At 72.0% G+C, this 17,755-nt stretch overlaps 2 protein-coding genes across 5 annotated transcripts; one reads left to right on the forward strand and one right to left on the reverse strand.

The window, feature by feature from the left end:
• Positions 1 to 477: 477 nt before the first annotated feature.
• On the forward strand, positions 478 to 8,191 carry TBX21 (T-box transcription factor 21). The gene is made up of 6 exons (XM_062595704.1): positions 478 to 977; positions 6,244 to 6,398; positions 6,520 to 6,641; positions 6,801 to 6,959; positions 7,356 to 7,417; positions 7,511 to 8,191. Exons 1-6 carry the CDS (start codon positions 478 to 480, stop codon positions 8,127 to 8,129), a joined length of 1,617 nt encoding a protein of 538 aa, XP_062451688.1. The 3' UTR covers positions 8,130 to 8,191.
• A 978-nt stretch (positions 8,192 to 9,169) lies between these two features.
• Positions 9,170 to 17,489, reverse strand: OSBPL7 (oxysterol binding protein like 7). Of its 4 annotated transcripts, XM_062595590.1 has the most exons (23): positions 17,431 to 17,489; positions 15,434 to 15,628; positions 15,096 to 15,221; positions 14,891 to 14,944; positions 14,650 to 14,763; positions 14,413 to 14,538; positions 14,189 to 14,309; positions 14,009 to 14,112; positions 13,823 to 13,915; positions 13,545 to 13,674; positions 13,334 to 13,458; positions 12,983 to 13,090; positions 12,768 to 12,899; positions 12,030 to 12,108; positions 11,689 to 11,957; positions 10,879 to 11,016; positions 10,737 to 10,800; positions 10,575 to 10,653; positions 10,413 to 10,500; positions 9,833 to 9,977; positions 9,609 to 9,735; positions 9,400 to 9,522; positions 9,170 to 9,287 (listed from the first exon to the last, which is right to left on the reverse strand). In XM_062595590.1, exons 2-23 carry the CDS (start codon positions 15,524 to 15,526, stop codon positions 9,179 to 9,181), a joined length of 2,547 nt encoding a protein of 848 aa, XP_062451574.1. In that variant the 5' UTR covers positions 15,527 to 15,628; positions 17,431 to 17,489; the 3' UTR covers positions 9,170 to 9,178. The 4 variants fall into 4 exon arrangements, with proteins under 4 accessions (XP_062451574.1, XP_062451573.1, XP_062451572.1 ...); XM_062595589.1 differs by having other exon boundaries at positions 10,356 to 10,500; positions 11,689 to 12,108; positions 15,096 to 15,218; XM_062595588.1 differs by having other exon boundaries at positions 10,356 to 10,500; positions 11,689 to 12,108.
• Positions 17,490 to 17,755: the final 266 nt, after the last annotated feature.

Consider the following 17,755-nt stretch of genomic DNA (forward strand, 5'->3'; position numbering starts at 1 on the left):
GGGCCGGGCCGGGGCCGGGCCGCGCCGGTGCGGCCGCCTCCGCGGGGCGGGGCGGCGGGGCCGGGCGGGGCTCCCGGCGCGGAGCCGCTTCTTTGGATAAGAGGCGCGGGGCGGCGGGGATGGGGCAGGTGCAGTGAGCGCGGCGGCACCGGCACCGGCACCGGCGGCGCGGGCAGGCCGGACGGGCGCCTCCCTCCCCCACGTCGACACCGCTCCCCCGACGGCACTTTTGGGACTTTTTCCATTTGGGGATTTTTAATTTTTCTTTTTTGCCCCCCCCTCCCCCCCCCCCTTGCTTTCCCCTTTCCGCCCCGTCTCGCCGCCCCCCGGGGCCGCCCGGGGCATGGAGGGGGCGGCGGGTGCGCGGCGCGGCGGGCGCCGCTGAGACGCGCCCGGCTCCGGGGGGCTCCGCCGCGGGGAGCCGGCGCCGGGGCCCCATGAGCGGCTGAGCGGGGCCCGGCGCCCCTCCGCCCGTCCATGGGCGCGCTGGAGCCGGCGACGGGAGCCCCCAGCGCCGCCGTCCCCATGCTCAGCGGCGCCGCCAGCTTCGCCAAGGAGCCGCCGGGCCCCCGGGACGCCGCCGCCGCCGCCGCTTACTACGGCGAGGCGGGCGGCCCGGAGCCGGGCGCGCCGCCGCTGCCCTTCGGCGCTCCCGTGGTGCCCGCCGGCTTCGGCGGCCGCTTCCTGGGGCCCTGCCCGCCCTACCGGGCGCCGCCGCCGCCGCCCGCCGCCGCCCCGGCCGCCGCCCCGGGCTACGCGGCTGCGGCGGGCGAGGGCTACGCGGGCGCCGAGCTGTACGCGGGCGCCGAGGGCGCCTACGCGCCCGGGGCGCCGCCGCTGTGCCCCCGTGCCGGGCCGCTCTGCGCCCTGCCCGGCTACCGGGCGGCCGGCAAGGTGCAGGTGATGCTCAACAACTACCCGCTCTGGGCCAAGTTCCACAAGCACCAGACCGAGATGATCATCACCAAGCAGGGCAGGTGAGCGGGGCCGGGGGGAGCCGGGGGGAGCCGGGGGGAGCCGGGGAACGGCGGCACCGGCTCGGCCGCTCCGAGACCGAGACCAAAACCGGCCGGGGGCCGCTGGCACTGCCGCGTGCGAGCTGCTATGGGGGCCGGTCCTGCCTAGAGCCCCCCAAAGGGCTGGGGGTCCCCGGTGGGGGGGGCGTGTGAGGGGGGTGGCGCTGGTCATCCCCGTGTGAGTGGGGGAGATCCCTCTGTGTGCACAGGGAGACACGGGTGGGGGAGCACAGCCCCCCGAGACTCCCTTCCCAGGGGAGTTGAGGCTTGATGCAAGAAGGGGGACAGGAGCCTGTGTCCAGGGCAGGTGCTGGGGGACGTGTTTGGGGCTCCCAGTTTGGGACTGTCCCCGATGTGTGTTGCGGTCAGGACCCCCCAGATCTGGGCAGGGTTTAGGGGACCCTGGTCACTCGCTGGTGCCAGTGGGGTTTGCTTGCGCCCGGAGGCTCTCTCGGATATCACCCTCGCGCAGGGCGGCCCAGAGGCAGCTTTTATCCGGCCTCAAACCAAGGGCCGGATCTGCAGCTCGGAGCAGCAACAAGTAGCAAGAACCCAGAGCTGGGGCCTGGGAAGGCGCCGCCAGCCGCCAAGCGCGGTGCGGCGGGTGATGGCCCAGAGCCCCCCTGCACCCCGTCTCCTCCCGCCGGGAAGGAGATCTCCCACCCCACAACCGTCCCCAAATCACAGCCCAGCGGCCCATGCGCCGCCGGCACGGGCAGAGGTCTGATGTCCCCCGTGCGCAGCCGGCCGGGGACATTTCTGCAAGCGCTCAGGTGCCCGGGCGGCTGGCGGTGACGCCCCAGGCCAGGCACCTGCTGGCCGGCTCCGCGCCGCCTCCTTCCCTGGCTTCTCGTGGGCTGCGAGTTCCCCGAACCGGAGAAGGGAACTGAACGTGTGCCAGGGTCCGTGAATAGGGCTGGTGCGCGGCGTTCGGATCTGCAGCTCCCGGCTTTGCTGCTGGCACCGCTCCTTCGGCCTCGCGCCCCCGGGGCGACGAGGGGCAGGGGGAGCCGATCCAGCCCAGAGCCGGGGCTGGGGCCTGGGGAGCCGCTTCCCGGGCGCCCCGGTGTGCGGCGCGTGCCAGGCTCGGCTCGCTTCCTCCAGCTGGCAAAAATCATCCCTGCTCTCATCTTGCTCGAGTGATTTCCCCCCTCCCCACCCCACCACTCCGGGGGCTCTTTCTGCTCTCGGCAGCTTTTCCCGCGCCCGCGGGGCCGGCGCGCCGGAGAGCGAGGCGGCTCGGCGGGGGGCTGCCAGCCGCGCTCCATCCTTCTCCCCCTCCATCCTTCCCCCTTCCCTTCCTTGGCCGAGGCAGACGGTGTCACTTCGATCCTGAAACCAACCTGCTTAATGTGTTCGAAGTCTAAACGCGTTAGGGCCGGTTCGTTTGCCGCGTTGTATTCCCAGGCCTGCTCTCCCGGGGGCTCCCCCCATCCTCCCGCCCCCCCCCCCCCCCGCCACTGCTGGACTCGGGGCCGTTCAGTAGCAAACCGTCGCCATCAAGGACGGGGGGGCCGCACGCCGCCCCGGGGCCGGCGGAGCGGGTGCCGGGCGCCTTCGGCACCCCACGCGGCTCTTTCTCGTGCGCTTTGCGTTGCAGTCACCTCAGCTCGTACAGAAACCGGCCGAAATTCGCTCCGTCGTTTCCCCACTGCCCTCCGCAGTTCCCAGCTCCGTCCCCGGGCAATGGCCCCGCACCGGGGGAGGCTCACGGGGGGCTTGGGGCGAGCTCAGCCCCTAGGAGTCATCAAACTCAGAGCTGCAAAACATCCGTTTCCCCAGACCCGAGCTGCTGCTTGCAAAACCCTCTGCGCAGGGCCTGGCTGTGGCACCGCTGAAACGCAGGAAAAACCCCAAGCGAGGGCTCGGGGCAGAGGCTGACCCTGGTGTGCGCACGGTCACGGTGCCCACGGTGCGCGGGGGGCTGGGAAGTCCCGCACCGCCAGGGATTCGGGGGTCGCCGGGGCGCGGGGTGGCCGTGCCGGGGCCGCGGTGGCAGCGGGGGCCGGGGCTGGACGGCAATGCCGAAAGCACGAGGACGGCTGCGGGGACGAGCCCAGCCTCACGGCGGGGAGGCGATGCTGCAGGTCCTGGAGCGGGGATTTTGCTCTTCGCACCGTGACCCCCTTGGTCCCCCCGCACCGAGGCGCTCCCTGCCCAGCTCCTGCCCCTTTCCCCTCGGCTCCGGCGCGCGTCCCCCGGCCGCTGTCCCCGATGCCCACACCGTCCTTCGCCCGCGCCTGCCAGAGCTAAAAAAAGTTCCCTCCCGGTTTCTCACCCGCGCCCCCCATGCCTCCTCCGCCCCGCCGCAGCCTTCGAGGCTCTGCTCGCCCCGCCGGGGGCAGGATCGCTGCGGAAACCCCACGAGGACTCGTCGTCACGCGCGGGCGGTCGGGGGCGAAGGGCCTGGGGAATTCCTGCCTCTGCGTTTCACTGCAAAGCAGGGGTTGGTTTCACGTTTGCGGGGGGATGCAGGGGGTGGCTTTGCCTCTGTGGGGAAAGAGGGGTTGGCTCTGCACCTAGGAGGGAGGTCGGGGTAGCTTTGCTTCGGGGGGAAGGGATGCACAGGTTCGCTTTGCCTTTTTGGTACGCGGGGGCTGGCTTTGCCTTTGGGGGAACGTAAAAGTTGGGTTTGCCTTTTGGGGGGAAGTGGCTTGACTTTGCATTTGGGCAAAACAGAGATTTGGCTTTGCCTTTGGGGCACACGGTTCGGCTTCGCCTCGTGGCGGGTGCACGGGTCGGCTTTGCCTTTTGGGGGGAAGCGGCTTGTCACTGCGTTTGGGGGAAACGGGGACGCGGTTTTGCATTTGGGGGACGCGCTGGTTGCTTTCGTCTCTGCGGTGGCCGCAGGGCTGGTTCGCCCAGGCCGGCGGCGTTCCTGCCCCAGAAGGGGCTCGGCAGGGCGCCGTCCCCAGCGCCGCCGTCCCCAGCGCCGCCGCCCCCAGCGCCGCCGCTGCTCCTCTCCTGGCAGAGCCGGAGGCGCCGCGCGCGGGGGCCGGGGGCAGGTGGCTGTGCCCATCTCCCACGCGGCCGCGGTTCCTGCGGTGGCTCAGGAAGCCGGCAGCCCCCCCCGCCCTCCCCAGGACGTGGCTCCCTGCCCCGCGCAGGGTTTGCAGGCGGGTGTCCGAGCCGGGCTCTCCCGGGGGGCTCGGCCAGCCCCCGAAGCTGTCCCGATTTACCCCAGCAGACCACCGAGCTGATCGGGTTGTACGGGGCTGCCCGAGAGCCGAGAAGCAAAAATACAAAGCAGGGAGAAGCCAGAGCCGCCCGCCAGCTTCGGGGGTGCGCTGGGGGCTCGGTGGGCCGGGGCTCCCTGCACCCCGACATGGCACCTCCCGGCTCGGGGGCCCAAGCCCGGGGGCTGCGTCCTGCCCGAGAAACGGCCCCGGGAGCGCGAGCGGATTTAGAAATAACCGCAAGGCGTGCGTGGTTTCGGGCCTCGCCTCCGCCCTCGAGTGCCCCGGCTGAGCCCTGCGGTTTGCACCGAAGCAGCTTTTAACATATAAACCTCTCGCGCTTTTTTTTTCCTTCTTCTTTTCTTTCTTTCTTTTTCTTTTTTCTTTCTTTTCTTTTTTTTTTTTTTTTTTTTTTAAATCCTCCCTCTCAGCCCGTGGGAGCCGGAGCCGCCGCTTGCTCTAGGTGAAATTTCAGCCCGCGGGGAGCAGGAGCGGGCGGGCGCTGCCGGCCGCCGCAGGGTCCCCGCGCCGCGGGCTGCCGGGGCCGGGCGCTTTCGGCTCGCGCGCGGCCGGGGCCGGGGCCGGGCGCCTGCCTCCCCTTCCGCCGCGATGCTCGCCGGGGAGCACATGCTCCTCGGCTTGGCCTCCGCTTTCTTTTTCTTTGCCTCTCGCGCGAGGGCAATTTTGAGTCACCGGCACCCAGCTCTGGCTGAGCACGTTCTTTCCGCTCGTCTTCAAATGCCGCCTTCCCCGGCGCGAGTGGCCCCGGCCCCGAGCGGCGCTTCCTGCCCCCGGGGTACCTGCTCCAGCCGGCGGCACCCCTGGCACCGCAGGGACCCCGGGGACGCCCGGCAGCGCCTGGGATCCTTCCCGTCCCCCAGCGCTTAGTGCGCCGGAGCCCGCCAGCCACGTCACGAGCTCGCCGGTCTCTGCACGGGGCCGGATTTGCCGAGGGAACCCCGTTCCCGGCGTCGCCCCGCGGGGAAACGCTGCGTGGCCTCGTGGTTGGCGCTGCGAGGGCTGAGGCGGGAGCTCCGCGGGGCGAGGGCGCCCCGGGACCCCCGGCCGGGCTCTGCCGCGGTGCTGCGACCGCCCGGGGCCAGGCAGCGCGCCCGGGCTGCCGGCAAGGCTGACCGTCCGCCTGCCCGTCCGTCCGTCTGTCCATCCTGGTCGCTCTCACCGGGGCTGAGCCCCCGCCACCCCGATGTTTCGCACTCGCTTCCCACCCATGCAAAGCTTGGAGGAGCAGTTCGGGGTGCGGCGTTGCCAGGGTGCGTGTCCGTCCGTGTGCCCGTCTGTCCGGTCGGACTCCGTCAGTGCTGTTCCCCACCGGTGACAGCGTGGGCTCATCGTGGGGGTCGCTGCCGCCGCACCGGGTGCTGTGCGGGGCCAGTGGGGCCAGGAGACGGGTGACATCTGCGGGTGCTGACACCCGCGGTGGGGGGGCAGCTTCCAGCCTCCATCTCCAAAAGCCAGAGGCTTCGGTAAGTGCCAAAACGACCAGTTATAGCGGCCAGTGCGGGCCAGTAGCACTGGTGCGGGAGGTTAATGCCCCAAATCGATGTCCCCAGCTGGGGCATGAGGCTCTGCTCTCCCAGCTGCCAACCTGAGCTGGCAGCTGGGACCAACTGGGGCTACTGGGGCCGGTGGTGGAAAAGGAGGAAGGAAAGGAGCTGGGGGCAGATCTCCCACTCCGAGGGCCTGGGTCGGGGTCGCCCCTGCTCTGGCACACGGGTGCACGCGTGGGGCAGATCCAGCCCCGGGGCTGCACGGTGCCCCCCCCCCCCCCATCCCGTCCCCTTCCTGCCCTTGGCGCAGCCTGGTGCTCAGCCCGAAATAGCAGCGGTGTTGGTTTCCGAAGCGGAAGGTGCTCGGGGAGGGGGAGGAAGATGCCGGGGGGGGGGGGATCGGCCCCGCAGAGCATCCCCCAGCTGCCGGGGTCATTCAGCACCTCGCGGGCGGCAGGAGGGGCCGGCGCTCGTGCTGCCTCAGTTTCCCCACGGGTGACACTTGCTGCACCTCTGTCGTCCCCCCCCCCCCCTCCCCGCCAGGCGAATGTTCCCGTTCCTCAGCTTCAGCCTCTCGGGGCTCAACCCCGTGGCCCATTACAACGTCTGCGTGGACGTCGTGCTGGTGGACCAGCACCACTGGCGCTACCAGGGCGGCAAGTGGGTACAGTGCGGCAAAGCCGAGGGCAACATGCCAGGTACGGCCCCCCCCCCCCCAGGCACCTGCCGGCCGGGGCAGCCCCACGTCCTGAGCCGACCCCGGGGGCCGCGCGGCCCGGGAGCGCGGCCCGGCGCCGACCGCGGGGTGCTCTGCCGCAGGGAACCGCCTCTACTTGCACCCCGACTCGCCCAACACGGGCGCCCACTGGATGCGCCAGGAGGTCTCCTTCGGCAAGCTGAAGCTCACCAACAACAAGGGGGCCTCCAACAACGTCGGGCAGGTACGGGCCGGGCCGTGCAACGCCGTGCAGGTGCAGTGCCGTGCCGTGCTGTGCCGTGCCGTGCAATGCCAGCCCGTGCCATGCCATGCCTGCAGAGCCCAGCTCCCCCCCCCCCAGGCATGCCCCCCCTCTGACCGCCCGGTGCACCCCCTGCCCCAGATGATCGTGCTCCAGTCGTTGCACAAGTACCAGCCCCGGCTGCACGTGACGGAGGTGAAGGAGGGCGAGGGCGAGGAGGCCGGCCAGTCCCCCCACACCCAGACCTTCACCTTCCCCGAGACCCAGTTCATCGCTGTCACTGCCTACCAGAATGCCGACGTGAGTACGACCCCCCCCCCAGCACCCCGAGGACCCCCGCATCACCAAAACCCTGGTACCCCCCCCTCCCAGCACCCTTCCAAGCATCCTGGAAGCCCCTGGTACCCCACTGGCACCCCCCCCCAGTCCCCAGCATCACTGCAACCCCCATTTCCCCCCCCCCCCCCAGCACGCCCCAGGGTGGCAAAGCCCCCCCCCCGCCCAGATCAGGTCTGATGGGGGCCGCTCTCGGCCTCCCCCGGCCCCGGCAGCACCTCGGCGTGGGGGGATCTGGGACGAGCGAAGGACTGAAGCGGGATGGGGAAAGCTCGAGGGTGAAGGGCTGGGGAGGGGGGGGCGGCAGCCGCCCCGGCGCCCCACATCCTCGCTCTGTGCCCCCCCCCCCCCCCACAACAGATCACCCAGCTGAAGATCGACCACAACCCCTTCGCCAAGGGCTTCAGGGACAACTTTGACTCGTGAGTACCCCCCCTGCCCCCCACGGGTCCCGGGGAGGGAGGGGGGGGAATGACCCCCCCCCCAAACCCCGCTGAGCCCTGCCGTGTCCCCAGGATGTACGCGGCCTCGGAGGGCGACCGCCTGACGCCGTCGCCGCCGGACGGCCCCGGGTGCCAGCAGCTGCCGCCGGGCGCCCGCTTCCAGCCGCTGCTGCACGAGCAGTACCCGCTGCCGCCCGGGCGCTACTACAACGGCGAGCGGGGCGCCCCGCTGCCGCTGCCCCCCAAGGACGCCCCGCGCTGGTACTTCGCCCCCCAGCAGGCGCCGGCCGAGTACGGCGCCTACGAGAGCGGCTACGGCGGCGGCAAACTGGTGCCCTACGGGGCGAAGCCGCTGGCCCTGCCGCCCGCCGCCCACCCGCCCCTGCCCTACTACGGCGAGGGGCCGGGGGCGTTCGGGGCGCCGGGCACCTGGAGCCCCGCGCAGTACGTCCCCAAGGCCGGTCCGGCGCCGCCGGGGGGGTGGTACCGGGACCCCCGGGGCCAGCCCGCCCCCCCCACCGCCAAGGCGGGCGACGCGGCCGGCTCGGGGCTCTACGAGGGCGAGTGCAAGCGGCGCCGCGTGTCGCCCCGCTGCCCCTCGAGCGGCGAGAGCTCGCCGCCCGCCGCCCGCAACGGCGACCTCTGCGACAAGGACCCCGGCGCCGGGTACTACGGCTTCTACGGCACCTGAGCCGCACCCCCCCCCCCCCCGGCCCCCGGCAGGGACTGCGCTTCATCCCCTTTCCTCCAAAACGCACCCCCCCCCCCCCCGTTTAAGGCCCGTGTCCCGGGGGTTGCAGGCAGCCGACGGTCAGCGCCCGCTCGGCCGCGGCGCCGGCAGGAGGATGGAGGGCGGGAGGGATTTTTTGCGGAGGGTTATTATTATATATATATATATATAATTTTTTTTTCTTTTTCTGTTCAGGATTTTGTTGTCGGTGGGTTTTAGAGGGTTTTTGTTTTGGGGGGGGTGATGCTGAAGTATTTATTGACCACCCCCCCCCCCCGTGTGCCTGGGCATGGAGGGGGGGGTGGCAGCCGCATATCTCGCAATAAAGGGGACGTTGTGGTTCACGGTGGCACCTCTTCGCTCGCCTACCCCGGGGCAAGCGGGGAGGGAAACTGAGGCACGGGGTTGGGGGGGGTGACTCGTGCTAAGGGTGGGCTTGCATCCCCCCCACCTTGCAGAGCAGAGGGGGCCCAGGCGTCCGGACACCAGCAGGGAAGGAAGCTCTTGGCACTCGCGAGCTCTTTGCACCCTTTATTGGAGCCAGGCGCTGTGTGCACGGCCGGGGGGGAGGGGGCAGGAGGGGGCTGCCCGCCCGCGGGTGCCCTGGGGCCGGCCCAGTGCGGCTTGCCCCCCCCCTGCCCCCAAAGGCTCCCCAGCCAGGGGGCCCAGGCATCCTGTGCCCTGGGGGGGGGGCACTGCCAGCCCCTGTCCCCAAGAGTCCCAAGTGCCCCCCGAGGCTCTGCCCCGGGTCGGGGGGGGGGGAAATGTGCTGGCTGTGCTTCCCCCATCCTCCAATTTGCCCCCACCCCGACAATTTTGCTTAAATACAGGCAAAGTGACCCCGATCCCCCCCCCCCTCGCCCGATCCCAGGGTCGCCCCGTGTTGGCAGCACCAGGCACCGCTGCTGCCTGCCAGCAGGCAGCCGGGGGGGGGTGGCAGGGCTGGGCGCCAAGGGCGTCACTGCTGCAGCGAGCCGGGCGGCCTCAGCGCCCCCCCCCCCCCCCCCGGGCTACCAGAGCACGGCGCTGTCGAGGTGGGCGAAGCCGGGGTCCAGGCGCAGCTTCCAGTACGTGTTGTTGGTGACCCAGGACTCCTTGCCGCCGGCGTCCGTGAGCCGCCTGGCGCAGCGGGGCGATGGGGTGAGGCCCGGGGGGGGGGGGGAGGTTGGGGGGCAGCCCCGGCCCCCCGCCGCGGGGCATCAGCCCCCCCCCCCCCCTCCCCGTGCCCAACCTGAAGAAGCGGGCCTGGTGCGTGATGTTGTTCTCCTCCATGACTCGGCGCCGGTCCCGCTGCAGCTGCTCGATCTGGCGCTTCTGCGCCTCGGCCGCCGGCACGTTGCCCTCCTCCAGGTACCTGGGCGGGAGAGCAGCCCTGTAACGAGCCGGGCGGCCCCGGCGGCGGCGGCGGCGGCGGCGGCGGCGGCGGCGGGCGCTGCTCACCGCTGGTCCGGGCGCAGGCGCGTGTCCGTGGCGGGCAGGACCCGCCTGAGCTCGGGCGTCAGCTCGTTCAGCTCCAGGGCGAACTGGGTGAAGCCGTAGTTCCTCTCGTGGTCGCGGGGCATGGGGTCTGCCGGGGGGGGGGGGGGTCTGAGCACCCCGGCCCTGCCCAGACCCCCACCCCACCCCGAGCCCCCTACCCCCCCCCCCCCCCCCCCGCTCCTTACTGGCTCTCCAGACGCACTGGCCGCCCGCGGCCGGGCCGCGGAAGAGCCCCTCGTGCCACTTGCCGGCGAGGCGCTCCACCACCTTCCCGCTGCGGCTCAGCACGGCGCCCTGCACCTCGTTCACGCCGGAGCCCCAGTACCGCGCCTGCGGGAGGCGGCGGGGTGGGCGGGGCCGGGGAGGGGAGGGGGCGGGGCCGAGTGGGAGGGGGCGGGGCCGAGTGGGAGGGGGGGCGGGGCCATGGGGTGCAAAGGAGGCGGTCAGCATGACGGGCGGGATCCTGGGTGGGTGGAGGGGGCGGAGCCAGTGCAAAAGGGGTGTGGCCAAGGATGGTGGGCGGGGCTGCGCCATATGGGGAAGCGCATTGAGGGCGGAGCTACGGCGGCGGGCGGAGCTTGGGGAACAAAGCGGGCCCCTGGGGGAGGGGCATAATGAGAGTGAGGCGGAGCCTGTGCCCGCCGCGGGGCGTGGCCAGGAGGGTGGGCGGGGCACGGGCAGCCCCCCCCCCCCCCCCCCCCCCCGCACCTTGCAGAAGGTGATCTTGCAGTGGTAGGAGGCGTCGCGGGCGTTGCGGATGAGCACCTCGCCGTAGTGCTCGATCCAGCGCGGGCCGCTGAGCACGTTGTGGATGCAGGTGGTCACCTTGTTCCACTCGAAGTGGTCCCCGGACCTGGGCGGCAGTCGGGGCACCGTCGGCGTGGCCACGGGGCCGGCGGCGGCGGGAGCGCGGGGGCCGGCACTCACCTGGGCAGCCGGACGTTCACCGTGCCCATGGGGACGATCTCCAAGGATTTGCCCCAGAATTTGTTCTTCCACTTCATGTCTGGGGGAGGGGGGGGGGGGGGTGAGGCCGCCGCGCGCCCTGCCCGCGCTCCCTGCCGCGTCCGCCCAGCCCGCGGCGCTCACCTTGCCAGAAGACGAAGTTGTCAGACTCGGCGTGGCAGGCGGAGACGGGCGGGTGGTGGCAAACCTGGAAAGAGGGACAAGGCGGTGGCAGGGGTCCCCGGGCGCCGCAGCCCCGGCCCCGGCCCCGGCCCCGGCCCCGCACCTGCTCGCTGACGAAGCGGAAGCCGCGCTCCGGCCGCACGCACTCGTAGGTCTCGCCCAGCACCGGGTTGAAGGGTTTGCTGCTCGCCCGGTAGTAGGTGGACGCGTAGGCGGAGACGGCGAAAGCCGCCACGTAGACCTGGCCGTGGGCAGGGCACCACCCCCCCCCCGCCGTCACCCCCACGCCGGGGTGGGGGGGGTGGGGCAACCCGTCGCTCCTCCCACTGAGGGGGGCGTGGCACACGATGTCTCCTCCCCCCCCGGGGGTGTGGCAACCCCTGGCACCTCCCCATGGGTGCAGAGCATTCGCTGACCCTCCCCCCACTGGGGGTGGGTCCTCCTCGGCCCCTCCCACAGCAGGGTGTGGCACCCCGAAGCCCCGCCCACGGAGGGCGGGGCACCCCGAGGCCCTTCCCAAGGAGGGTGGGGCACTCCAGACCCTACCCACAGAGGGTGGGGCAGTCCAGGCCCCTCCCACGGAGGGCGGGGCACTCCAGGCCCCTCCCACGGAGGGCGGGGCGCCCCGAGGCCCTTCCCACGGAGGGCAGGACACCCCTAGGTCCCTCCCACGGAGGGCGGGGCACCCCTAGGCCACTCCCACAGAGGGCGGGGCACCCCTAGGTCCCTCCCACGGAGGGCGGGGCACCCTACAGCCCCACCCACAGAGGACGGGGTGCCCCTAGGTCCCTCCCACGGAGGGTGGGGCACCCTACAGCCCCTCCCACGGAGGGCGGGGCACCCTACAGCCCCACCCACAGAGGGCGGGGCACCCCGCGGCCCCTCCCCCGGGGGGGGGGGGGGGCGGCCGTACCAGGCGCTGGCAGGGGTCGGGGCAGCGGCTGGCGCGGTCCAGCAGCCCGCTGTACTCGAGCTCCTCGCAGAGGCGCTGCAGCGTGTTGAGGGGCTCGTTGAGCTGCACCGGCATCGACACCTTGGACAGGTCCTTGCCGATGTTGTTGCGCAGGATGTTCCAGAGGCTGACGTCGCCCGCGTGCACGTGGGGCGCCGGCAGGCAGCTCCGGCGCGGGGCCCCCGGCCCCGGCAGCTGCAGGGGCGGCAGCTCCGGCTCCGCTGCTCCTGCTGCGGGACACGGGGCAGTGGGTGGGGGCGCCGCTCCCGCCCCGCCGCCCCCTTCGCCCCCGCGGCCGGTACCTCTCTGGAAGCAGGCGGCCCCCGTGTCCTCGGCGATGCTGTTGGCGGCCTCGCTGGCACACGACTCGTCATCCGAGGCCTGCGGGACGGCGGCACAGAGGGGCCCGTTGGCGATGGCAGGGCGGGAGGGGTGTAGGGAGGGGGCACAAGGCCGTGCTAGGGGGTCAGCGTAGGGGTGAGCCCCGACGGGGGCCTGCAGCGGGGTCTGCTACCAGGCAAGGGACGCCTCGCCAGGGCGGGCGGGCGGGCAGGGGCCCAGGCGTCCGGGTGAGGCTGGGGCGCCCGGTGTGGGCAGGGCGGAGGAGCAGGGTCCGTACGGGAGCGCAGGGGCTGGGGAGGCGGAGGGAGCAGGGGCGGCGGGAGAGGGCACCAGCAGCACCCGCAGCCCCCGCTCGCTGGGCTCAGAGCCACGGGAGCCCCCGAGCCCCCTGCAAGCGGGGGCAGTGGGAGGCCAGGGGGGACGCGGGGTCCGGGGGGGACATGGGGACTGGGGGGGACATGGGGACCGGGAGGGACGCAGGGACTGGGGGGGACTCAGGGACCGGGGGGGACGGTGGCTTCTGGGCCAGCTGATGGAGAAGGGGACGGGAAAAGAGAGAGAACGGAGAGATGAACCGCTAGAAAGGGCAGCAGCCCCGGCGGGGGGGCGAGGGGGGGGAGTGGGTGCTGTCGGGCGGGGCTCCGTGGAGCCCCACCCCCTGGGTTTAGCCCCGCCCCCACGGTTTAGCCCCGCCCCACCTCGTTCTCGGAGGAGCTGGCGGAGAGGAAGACCTCGCAGGCGTCGAAGAACTCGGTGTGCGAGTCGGCCAGCGAGACGATGCTGCGGTTCGAGAGCTGCTGCTCGCGGCCCTTGGCCGGCAGCGCGTCCGGCTGCGGGGACACGGACCCGCGTCATCCCCGGGGGCTGCGGGCCTGTGCCCCCCTCCCCGCCCCCGCCCCGGCTCCTCCCCGACCTCGTCGGGGTGCAGCGAGGCGAAGGAGTCCAGGGTGGTGTCGGAGGAGACGGAGAGGGAGTGGAAGCGGCGCAGGCCATCCCGGGGCTCCAGGCTCGGCAGAGCAGCCTGCGGAGACGGGGAGAGGCTGGGATAAATTGGGGGGCAGGGATCCCCTCCACCCCCTAGCACGTCCCCCCGGCCGAAGGGGACCCGGGAAACCCCCCGCTGCCGACTGCTCACCCCAGCTGTTAGCTCAGCACTAGGCTGAGACCGTGCCAACTCACTTCACCCACCGGCAACACAACACTAACAGCCCCGGCTCCAGCAAAGCCGGGCCCCAGCTCTGCCCAGCGCCCCGCGGCACCTCACCCCGGCGTTCCTGGTGCCGCCCGGGCAGGGGACAGCGCGCTGGAGGTCCAGCACCCGCCGCGTCTCCTCCAGGCGGGCCCTCTCGGCCGTGAGCGCGGCCACCACGCTGCTGAGCGAGCCGTGCACTGCGGGGAGAGGCGGGCGGGCGGTCGGGCTTGGCCGGCGCGGCACCCCGGCACCGGCCCGGCGCGGCCCACCCGGCACGGCCCACCTTTCTGGGCCAGGGTCCAGAAGCTCCTCTGCAGCTGGCTGTACTCGGGCGGGAGGCTGAAGGGCAGCGGGCTCTGACACGGCTCCAGGTAGCGCGAGAGGTTGGGCACCGAGCCGTGCAGGCGGCCCACCTGCGAGGGGACCCGGGGGGGGGGGGTGAGCACGCCCCTCCCGGACCCCCCACCCCCGGGCCACAGGGGTGGGCTAAAGCCACGGGTCCCCTTGCCGCACGGGGCTGCTGGGCTCGGGGTGGGGGCCGCTGCCCCGCGCCCGCCTCACCCTGCCGATGGTGTCGTCCTTGGCGAAGCTCTGGGTGCACCAGATCTTGGTGGTCCGCTTCCCCTTTTTGGGCCTCTCCGTGGCGGCCGAGGGCTGCGAGGAAGAGGAGGGGGGAGGTTAGAGCCGTCCGCCGGCGCGGGAGGGGGGCCGGGCCGCCGGCCGCGTGCCCGGGGCGGCCGCGCTCACCTGGCTGTGGGAGATGAGGGGGGCCGAGGGGATGCGGTGCAGGGACTCCAGGCTCTGCAACATGCCGTTGAGCTCCTGCAGCTTCGCCTGGCACTCGGACAGCTCTGGGAGTGGAGGCCCCGTCAGGGGGCTGGGAGAGGGCGGCCCCGGCCCCGCGCGCCCCCGGCCCGCCCCGCTCACCTGCCGAGCAGCGCTCCAGCCCCTCGCTGTCCTTCAGCCACGCGCTCACCTTGTCCCGGGAGCTGGCGAGGGCGGAGAGGGCCGGGGCGCTGCCGGAGGGCAGCATCCGGGTCCAGGAGCCCTGGAGGAGAGGGGACGCGGCGCCGTCGGGGCTGCCGTCGGAAACGCCACCCCCGGATGCCGTCCCCCACCCGAGGGGACGGTGACCCCGAGCAGATGCTGACCTGCGACGTGGCGGGGGTTCGTCCCGCAGGACCCCCCCTGGGGCCGGCGAGGGGGTCGGGCCTCTCGCCCTGGTGATGGGAGCAGAGGCTGCTCACCCAGCTGCTGAAGACCTCCGGCGACTTGATCTGCAGCGGAGAGGGCAAATTTGGGGAGGAACAACCCAGCGCCCCAGCCCCAGCCCACCGCTGGCCCCAGGCCCAGCTCCAGGCCCCGAGGCAGCGCCCCCGAGCAGGTACCTTGAGGTGGTAGATGTTCTCCTCCGTGTCCAGGTCTACTCGCTGCGCCTTCTTGTTGACAGACATGACAGACTGACGGACGTCAATAGAGCCATGCAGTTTGCCCTTGAGGACCTGGGGGAGCCCGGAGAGCCCGTCTGACAGGGTAGGGGGATGGGGAGGACATCATCGGGGGGGACATCATCATTCCCACCCTGAGCCCCATGGGAAGGCTGGACAGATGCCTTGGCCCCATACTCACGTCCTGGGGTGTCGTGGCATACTTCAGGACGCCCTTTTCCAGCACAAAGTACCTCTGGGGGCAGAGAGAGCAGATCATTAGACGGTCCCTGCATCACCCATCAAGGCATCCAAACTCCGTGGGCACAGTGCCCACGCGCAACGCATGCCGGGAGCTTTGGCTGGTTGCCCTGTGCCCGTCCCCCGATGCCCACCAGCCCTGTTACCTTGTGCCAGCCCTTCAGAGGCCATTTCCTCTTCTTGAGCAGGTATCCCTCGTGCCGCTCCGGCTCCTGGCCCGGGCTGCCCCGGGCGCGCAGGTCGTCCACCAGCTCCCAGCTCTCCGAGCCCTGCTGGAAGGGGTGTCAGCATGGGGTGGCCCTTGGCCCGGGAGGCAGCGTGCTACCACAGGGGTCCTCTGCCCTTAGGAAGGTGAGGTGAAGCCCCCCTGGGGCCCCACGGCACCCCACGCCAGCCTGGACGCAGGGGACAACACGGGCAATGCCCAGAGACCCTCCCGGAGCAGCAGGATCCTGCTGTGCCCACCCAGCCCGGGGCCCCCGACCTGCTGCACGCTGCTGTGCTTGGAGGACACGGTGCTGTTGGAGCGCGACGGGGCCCTTCTCGGAGAAGCCGGGTCCTTCTCGTGGCTGCCCATGGCCGGCGAGCGGAGGGGGCTGGGGAGGTCCGCGGGGCCGGGACGCGGGGGCTCGCCTGGCGGGTCGGAGCCGGGCCGTCACGGCCCGGGCGGTGGGACCCTCTGCGAGGAGGGGACGTCACGTCAGGCGGCCGCTGGGGTCCATCCTCCTCCAGCGAGCTCACCCATTTGCACAAAGCTCCTTTTTTCCTGCTCTGATCAGAGACCTCGGCGCCAGCATCCAGGCAGTGCCTCGCCTGGCCCCGTGCCTCAGTTTCCCCTGCCGGAAAGGCCAGGGGCTCCTCCTGCCCCCCCCCACACACACGTGGCTCTGACACCAGGAGCCAGAAGCTGCTCCATGAGGTGGAGACTTCGACCCACCCAGCGTTATCTCGCCTTTGCTATCTGGCCCTTCCTCGCCCGCCTGGCAGTGCCGGAGCTGCAGGTTCAGAGTTCAGCCCCTGCCATGCCATGGCTCCGCTCCAGGCGCCCCATGGACTGGGTGCCATGGGGCAGCCCCACGGCAGCACGGTCCCGGCCGGTGCAACATGGCTGGGGCGCATCCGCCTGGCTCAGCTCCGGTCTGTCCTGCCGTCGGAGCAGAGGCGGGCCCATGCGCAAGGGGGGCACCGGGCGCCCAGCGCCATAAAGGGGTCTCGACTAGCCCTGCTTGGGGGGCGTTTGCACAGGACCCACCCCAGCCATGACGCAGGCTGCGTTCCCCCAGCAAAACTCTGCTGGGCCGCGGTGAAATCATCATGTGTCCTGCCCCAAAACCCAGGCCCAGCAACGCTCCTGTCTCCCGCACAGGCTCCTCCGGCCAGGGTGCGACCCACGGCCGGTCAGAGAGGCAGGCAGGATTCCCCCTCCCCGCCACACTCTCCCCTCTGCCTGGTACCTCGGTACCTGGCAGCTCTGCACGCCCACTCAGCCGTCACAGCCCCGCTGCTAAATATACGCCAGATGTGAAGAGCTGCTTCCTTTCATTTCTTCCCCTGTTTTGGGGCGAAGGGGTCGGCTTGAAATGCAGCGATGGGGTGCACAAGTGCTCCATGCCTAGCTGCTCCCCCCAACCCCCCATCAGGGCAGGATGCAGCTGCCTCTGGGGCAGGGCATTTCCTTATGGCCCCTTTGCTCCTCCCATTTACTAAAGAGGGAAACTGAGGCATGGGGGAGCTTCTTCTCCACTTCTTCAGTGTTGCCTCTCAGGGCTGCACGAAGAAGCCAGGTGTCCCGGCCACTCGGCCTCTGTTGTAGCTACCAGTCCAAGCACAACTTGCTGGGACGGTGGCCAAGCCACAACATAAAGACGACACCACACATCTCTTCCTGGCGATGGGAATAATTACAGACCAGGGGCTCCGCTCTTCGTGGTGGGGGGACCCTGCTGGAACCAGACCGGATTTACCCCCATACATACTTATAGAGAAGAACCGGGGGGGGGTCTCCCATCCCAGCCTGGACCCTCCCTGAACCTGCTTAGCTTGGCAGGGAGTGCAGAGCCCCACCGCAGCCCTGGGGGGTGCCAGGGGCAGAGGGCAGGGCTGACCCCTTGCAAGGGGGTGGGTTGGGGCCGGTGCCTGGGGCGGGTTGGGGGAGAGGGGGGGGGTCTGCCGGCTGAGCCGCCCCCCCACCCCACCGCAGCCCCCATCAGGGGGGCCCAGCCGCTACCTGCACCGGGCAGGGCACGGCGCCGCGGCCCCCCCACACTCCGCCACCGCGCCCCTGCATGGGGCAAATCCAGCCCGGTGCCCCCTAGACTCCCCCCGCTCCCCCCGCATGGGGCAAAGCGCAGCCCGGCCGCCCCGTCTGCCTCATGCCGGTGTCCACCCACCCCCGCCCCTGGCCGGCTGCCCTTGCAAAGGGCCGCGGGGCTGGAAGACACCCGCCCCCCCGCGGTGCCGGTACCGGTGCCCAGTCCTCACCTGTGCGGGCAGCGGGAGGCTCGCCGGGGCCGGTCGCATCCTGCCCGGCGGCTGCAGGAACCGGAACACGGAAGGAGGCGGAGGCGCCGCTCGGCTCTGCCCCCTGCACCGTGGAGGACCGGAGCCGGCAGCGCCCGGTGCTGCGGGGGCACCGGGATCGCCCCCCGCGCCGGCGAGGGGCGCCGGGCTGCGGCCCCGCCGCCCGCCCGGGGCCGGCGCTCGGGCCGCCGGTACCTGGGACAGCTCCGGCCGCCGGCGGGGAACGGGGGCCGGCGCCCACCCCGCGGCACCGCACAAACCTCTGCCCGCCCAGCCCGGGGGAGAA

Source organism: Rhea pennata, chromosome 26 (assembly GCF_028389875.1).
Source record: "Rhea pennata isolate bPtePen1 chromosome 26, bPtePen1.pri, whole genome shotgun sequence".
Lineage (NCBI taxonomy): Eukaryota > Metazoa > Chordata > Aves > Rheiformes > Rheidae > Rhea > Rhea pennata.